This window comes from Bison bison, unplaced genomic scaffold, assembly GCF_000754665.1.
Source record: "Bison bison bison isolate TAMUID 2011002044 unplaced genomic scaffold, Bison_UMD1.0 scf7180017864295, whole genome shotgun sequence".
NCBI lineage: Eukaryota > Metazoa > Chordata > Mammalia > Artiodactyla > Bovidae > Bison > Bison bison.
Window position 1 is genome coordinate 8,044,244 of NW_011494867.1, and position 6,725 is coordinate 8,050,968.

A 6,725-nucleotide genomic window follows, 5' to 3' on the forward strand; every position below is an offset into this window, starting at 1 on the left:
GACTCTGTGGGAGAGGGAGAGGGTGGGAAGATTTGGGAGAATGGCATTGAAACATGTAAAATATCATGTAAGAAACGAGTTGCCAGTCCAGGTTCGATGCACGATACTGGATGCTTGGGGCTAGTGCACTGGGACGACCCAGAGGGATGGTATGGGGAGGGAGGAGGGAGGAGGGTTCAGGATGGGGAACACATGTATACCTGTGGCGGATTCATTTTGATATTTGGCAAAACTAATACAATTATGTAAAATTTAAAAATAAAATAAAATTAGAAAAAAAAAAAGGGTTAAATGGTGAATTTTACATTTTGTGTGTTTTATCACAGTAAGAAAAAAATCCTGCTCTCACCCCCAGAATTTCTGATTCAGTGGGTCTGGAGTGGGACCCGAGGGCTTGCACTTCTAATAGACTCCCAGCTGCTGCCGCTGCTTCTCAATCACACTTTGAACAAGGTCTTAGATATTTCTTTGTTACTGAACAGTTTGTTAAATCCCCAGGGACTGGGGAGATGCTATTAATCTCAAATTTCTGTTATCCATACCTCAATGAGGTAAGCAAACCTACCTCTCCTGGGTTGGTCTGTGTTCTTTTTTTTTTTTTTCCTTTTGGCTGCACTTCGTAGCATGCAGAACTTCCCCAACGAGGGGATCAAACCCTTGTCCCCTGCAGTGGAAGCATGCGATCTTAACCATGGGACCACCACGGAAGCCCTGGTCTGTGTTCTTGGGTTGGAAAGGTGCAATATAGTAATGAACTTTGTTCCTTTTTTGGGGCAGGGTGATGGAGGTGGGGATTCTTAGATCCCTGACCAGGGATTTAACCCTGGCCCTCAGCAGAGAAGCCCTAACCCCTGGACTGCCAGGGAATTCCCTGGACTTTGTTACTTGAAATGACTCACTTGACCTTGGAGGAAGCAGAAACCAGCTAGGAACCCTCACTGCTTTCTCCCAAGACAAGGTCATGAGAGTACTGTCTTGGGAAGATATTAGAGAATGAGAAAGCTGCTGTGGATATGGGACCCTGGCACCCCTATAAATGTGTCCTGCGCCTGGTCCCAAATCGCAGAGAAGAGTTTCCCAGACACCAACAAGCAATGCTCGGATACCAGCAGGGTGCCTACAATGCAACTCAATTCTGACGCTTTCTACCTGGATATAGCATCAGGTCCCACTGGTTGAGGGCTCAGTCCTATAGGACTGTCCCCCCAACCACCCGCCCATCCCCACTTTAGATTCAATTCTAACATCTATCTGCAAGATGCAGAGACTAATTCCTTTTAGATTAAGCACATTCTAGCCCAGGATCATCCAGCTGGTAAGCAATGGAATGAGGGTTGGTACCTAGGTCTTTTACTCTAAATTCTCTAAATTCTCACTCTTCCAGATTACCAAACAAGGACACATCAGGCAAACACGGGGGCAAACAAACAGTGGATGCTGGTCACAAGCCCAGGTTATCGTCTGTGCTTCTGATCGATGGGCTGTAGAAGAGAGGTACCAACTACTCTGTTGCTGGGATTGATTAATTTGCTAGAGCAGCTCAACTCACTGGATTACTGGTTTATTACAAAGGATATTAAAGGATACAGATCAAGAGCCAGATGAAAAGCTACACAGGGCAAGGCATGGGGAAAGGGTGAGATGTTTCCATGCTCTCTGAAAGCCAATCTCCGTGCGGTCACTGACCTGGAAGCTCTCCCAACGCCCTCCTTTGGGGCTTTCGTGAGGCTTCGTTAGAGCATGTGATTGACTACATCATTAGCCGTTGATGATTGATCTCAATCTCCCCTCTCCCCTCACTGGAGATGGAGGTGGGGGTAAAACTGAAAGTTCCAACCCTCTAATCACAAGGTTGAATCCAGTGGCAACCAGCCCCATCCTTAGGAGAGGGTTTTGTTGGTTGCCTCATTAACGTGACAAAAGTCTCCTTTAACCTTTGCAGCTCCTGTCCCTTAGGGCAGGGGTCCCCAACATCCAGCCCTGAGACTAGTACCTCCTGTCAGATTAGTGGCAGGGTTAGATCAGAAACAAAGTGCATAATAAATGTATGTGCTTGAATCATCCTGAAATCATCCCCACCCCCCACCTCCTGTCTGTGGAAAAATCGTCTTTCATGATATCAGTCCCTGGTGCCAAAAAGGCCGGGGACCGCTGCCTTAGGAAACTCCCGGGGCTTTAGAAGCCCAGTGCCAGAAACAACGACCATGACCAAATACATATTTATTATAAATCAAAATATCACACCCTACCTATACAGCTTCGGGCTGAAAAGTTGCAGGTATTCCGCCCTGTGTTACAGGACATCCACTTGGAAAGCCGTGTGTTAGCTTTTGGTCAGGAAAAAGATGGTCTGGTAGGTATGGGTCCTTGTGCGTATGAGGAGCCTTTGAGGCCCTGTGCTTCCTCAGAGGACCCTAAGAGCACTTGACTGCTAGAACTGAAAGGTTACTAACCTGTTGCTTGTCCAGCACCAAATGAGTCAGGCAAAGACTAGGACTGAGCCCCACCTTAGAGGATGGTGGGGGGTGGGTCAGGGGAAGGCCTCACAGTTCTGTAAACTGCAGGATTGTAACTTCAAGGTTCCCTCTACACCATGAAGTCCAAGACAAGGAACCCTAGACTGATGACAAATGTGAATGCTGAGTTTGTTCTTGCCAGACAACAGAGTCACTGAGTAGTTCCCCGAGGCAGAAAGACTGGGTAGGGGAGACTGGTAGATTTAGAAGGGGGTGGGATGCTGCATTCATGGTGGCTCCACCAAGGGGAGATAGATGGTTTGCAGTTGTGAAGGATGGAAAGAGTCCCTGGGGCTTCCCTGCTGGCTCAGTGGTAGAGATTCCGCCTGCCGATGCAGGAGATGAGGGTTTGATCCCTGGGTTGGGAAGATCCCCTGAAGGAGGAAAGGGCAACCCACTCCAGTATTCTTGCCTGGGAGATCCCATAGACAGAGGAGCCTGGTGGGCTAAGGTCCATGGGGTTGCAAAACGTTAGACATGATTTAGCAACTAAGCAACCACCGCAGCAGCAAAATAGTCCATAGGTTTGTATGCAGATGGTTAAAACAAGTCCCATTGTTGCCTGGGTGTTCCATTAAGTTGCTTAATAACAGGTCACCCCATATTCTGGGCAGTTTACCAGCACTGGCTACTTAGAATTGACTTACAGGAACCCCAGCATTCAATTTTAATATCTCCTGAGCGAGTATCCCTCTAAGGGCAAAGTTTTGCTTTTGCATTAGCCTAATCTGTGATGGAGGTGCATGTGGGATGGAGTGACTGACAAGTACACTGTCACTTTAAATTTGCTTGCAGCTTCAGCAGAAATGTTTCACACTCTGGTGTGCTTAGGGGGCTCATCTTTTATGTTTCAGATTAGCCAGACCTTGATTTGGGGGCCTCCTATTTTTTGTTATTTAGTCGCTAAGTCATGTCTAACTCTTTTGCAACCCCATGGACTGTAGCCTGCCAGGCTCCTCTATCCGTGGGATTCTCCAGGCAAGAATACTGCAGCGGGTTGCCATTTCCTTCTCCAGGAGATCTTCCCAACCCAGGGATCGAACCCACATCTCCTACATTGGCAGGTGGATTCTTTACCAATGAGCCACCAGGGAAATCCAGGGGCGTCCCATGACAAGCTTAAAAAAAAAAAAAAACCTAAATTTTTAGTTTTATTTACCAAAATGTTAAGAGACCCTATGATCTTGGTACATCCAAAGACCTACATGGCAGCTAGGCAATTCTCTAGCCCTAAAATGTCTTAAAGAGAGTATGCCTTTAAAAATTTTTTATTTGGAAATAAGTATAGATTCTCAGGAAGCTGCAAGGAAATGTACAGGGAAGTCCTGTTGGCCCTTCACTCAGTCTTCCCTAAAGATAACATTTTGTGTAATTATAGTGTGACATCAAAACCATCAGTACCATGCACAGAGCTTATTCAGACCTCACCAGTTTTATCTGCATCCATTTATGTGTGTGTGTGTGTAATTCTGTGCAGTTTCATCATATGCATAGCTTTCTAAAACCACCAACACAATCAAAATACAGAATGTTTCAGCAAAAGGATCCCCTGAGCTATCCCTTTCAGGACCACATCCACACCCTCACCCCAACTTCTGGTGACCACGAATCTATTCTCCATCTGTATAATTTTATTTCAAGAATGTAATATAAATGGAATCATACAGAATGCAACCTTCTGAGATATGCTTTCAGTCAACATAATTTAAGGGAAATATATTTTGACCAAGGCACATACAGCACAAGATCCATCAAAACCAAACATATAAACAAGAAACACTTTCTTCCGGCATAGCCTTAGATTTAATTTCAGACTCTTGAAACACAACATACCTTACCCCTGCCCTCCCCCTGCCCCAGCCACGTCTCTGAGACTTAGATCAAAGATAAGACAGCAATGCCAGGTCACTATCCAACTTCTGAGTCACAACTTCTACAACCAAAACATAAACCTCAGTTTTCCCAGGTCCCAGGCTGGATTAACATTTACACGTCCAGAAGGCAGAGACACATGGAAAACACTCAGAGACGTTCTTGAGAAGCGTTTAACAACCAGATCTGACCGCTGGAATCACCCGGGGGAGCTTTTAAACAACCCAGTGCCTGGGCAAGTAACAGGAAGGTCTATTAGGAGCCTGTTCTGTACCACTCACTCAGCTTTCACAACCATCCTGTAACACACGTATTATCCTTACTCTTAATTTATAGATCAGAAGGTGCATCAACATGACCTGGTTTTCCTAACTTTAACTGGCTTTGAACACAGGTGCAGTTGGCTCCAGAAGCCAGCCCTTAACTGCTGCCCTCTGCTAACCTACCTTCCAGCTGGCCATGCACACCTCATCTCTAAAAACCGTGAAGAAATGACAAGGCTAACTGTCCAAACTGGGTTGAAAGTTTGAACAAGTTGCTTTTGCTTCTTTGCTTTTGCCCTTCTCACGGGTCAAAGGAAGGAACTGGATTTTGAACTCTTAATCACTTCAATAAGAAGCAGCTTAAATACGTGACAAGCAGGAATCAGAGTTTAACATTTGATGCCAGATTCTATATTGAAATTGCATTAGTTAAGCTTCAGGACTCTTTCTTTTAAGTGACAGGGCCAAACCTCAAAGGAACTTAAAGAAGGAAGTGGGAGTTTACGAGCTCACTGACAGTTGCAAACAAGCTTCAGGGTGATCATAACTCTTCCCCCAGCTCCATCTCCATTTCAGTCCACAACCCTCCACCTCTAGCTTTCTGAACTTGCTTGTCACCACTTTCTTTTGCTTACCTTCTGTGAGGTGGTGACCAAAACGGCCCCGGGAGTTCTGACGTTTCACCATTATCACATGTAGATATCCAGGAATAAATGATAAAGCTATTTCCCTTCCACAATCTATATCAGGACTCTGCTCAGTTGAAGTCACATGCACAGCCCCAGCCCAGTCTCCATGGCCAGGGGATGCAAGATCATGATTGGCCAGTCGACCTCTCTTAATGATGACAGTACCCCTGACTTTGCAGCCTTCCTGCAAAGACAGAGGGGTAAGGGAGAGTGTTTCCCAAAAGGAAGTTATGTGAGCCAGACCAAAGATTTATTTAAAAAAAAATTTTTTTTTTGGCTGCACTGCCTCGCCTGTGAGATCTTAGGTTCCCCACCAGGGGTCAAACCTGAACCCTCTGCATTGGACGCGTGGGGTCTTAACAGCTGGATCATCAGGGAAATCCTAGACCAGAGCTTTAATAATCATGTAAGAAGAATAATGCTAATTGATATTAGCTCTTCTAGGTATCTCTTCAATGCCTGTGTTCCCTGCCCCCCAGTTTTACTGGGCTGCAATTTTCTTCCCAGGAGCAAGCATCTTTTCATTTCATGGCTGCAGTCACTGTCCACAGTAATTGGGTTCCCTGTTCTCCAAACTCTCTCTGCAGCATTTATTACTTAGAGTCTTTTTGATGATGGCCATTCTGACGGGTCATACCCTCTTACAGAGATGTTTCACAGTTCCCTGTGGTGTCTGTTACTCCTTGTGGCAACGTGTTAAGCCCAAGTACAAGTACAGTAATGGAGTGAACAGTGCCCATTCTGCCCCTCCTTCCCCCAACATATGTCCACCCAGGACCTCAGAATGTAGGTCGGCCAAACCGGAAGGTCAGAGGTTGGGCAGATGCTCTTTATTACATGAGCTTAATTGCTGGGAGAGACTGAGCCTTACACTTGGTTTGTCATTGGACCAGCTGTGATGGAACAGCCGTGGAAAGCAGAAGCAAAGGAAGCCAGACAGCAGTGTGACCAGGAACACATGCTCACCTGGGTACCGGGGGCCCTTGTCTTCCTTTGTCTGCCTTAGTCATTGCTGATTCCAGCTCCTGGCATGAAGTAGGTGCCATCTAAAAACTTAGTGGATGAACAAATAAAAACCTCAGACCCGATTTTTTTTTTTTCCTCTTGTTGTTCCCTAGGAGGGGTTCCAATGCAGAAGATGGCAGCCTATGGCTCATCCAAGGCAGCTCTGATCATGTTTTCATCAATCCTGCGACAAGAGCTGTCCAAATGGGGAGTTAAAGTCTCTGTCATCCAGCCCGGAGGCTTCAAAACAAGTAGGTGTCTGAGCCCAAGAGCCCCAAAGTGTTCATTCTGGAAGAGATTCTGACAGAGGTTCTGTTCTGACAGAGGTCAAATCAAACCCGTCAGCGGTGGACAAAAATGGGGTTGGGATGGGCGGGCCT

General features: G+C 46.1%; 1 protein-coding gene across 1 annotated transcript in view; it reads left to right on the plus strand.

The window, feature by feature from the left end:
• Positions 1–6,725, plus strand: part of HSD17B2 (hydroxysteroid (17-beta) dehydrogenase 2) — a 93,386-nt gene that overhangs the window by 80,345 nt on the left and 6,316 nt on the right. Inside the window, exon 4 of the mRNA XM_010850806.1 lies at positions 6,459–6,596. Coding sequence (XP_010849108.1) covers positions 6,459–6,596 — 138 coding nt within the window. The remainder of the gene's footprint in view (positions 1–6,458; positions 6,597–6,725) is intronic.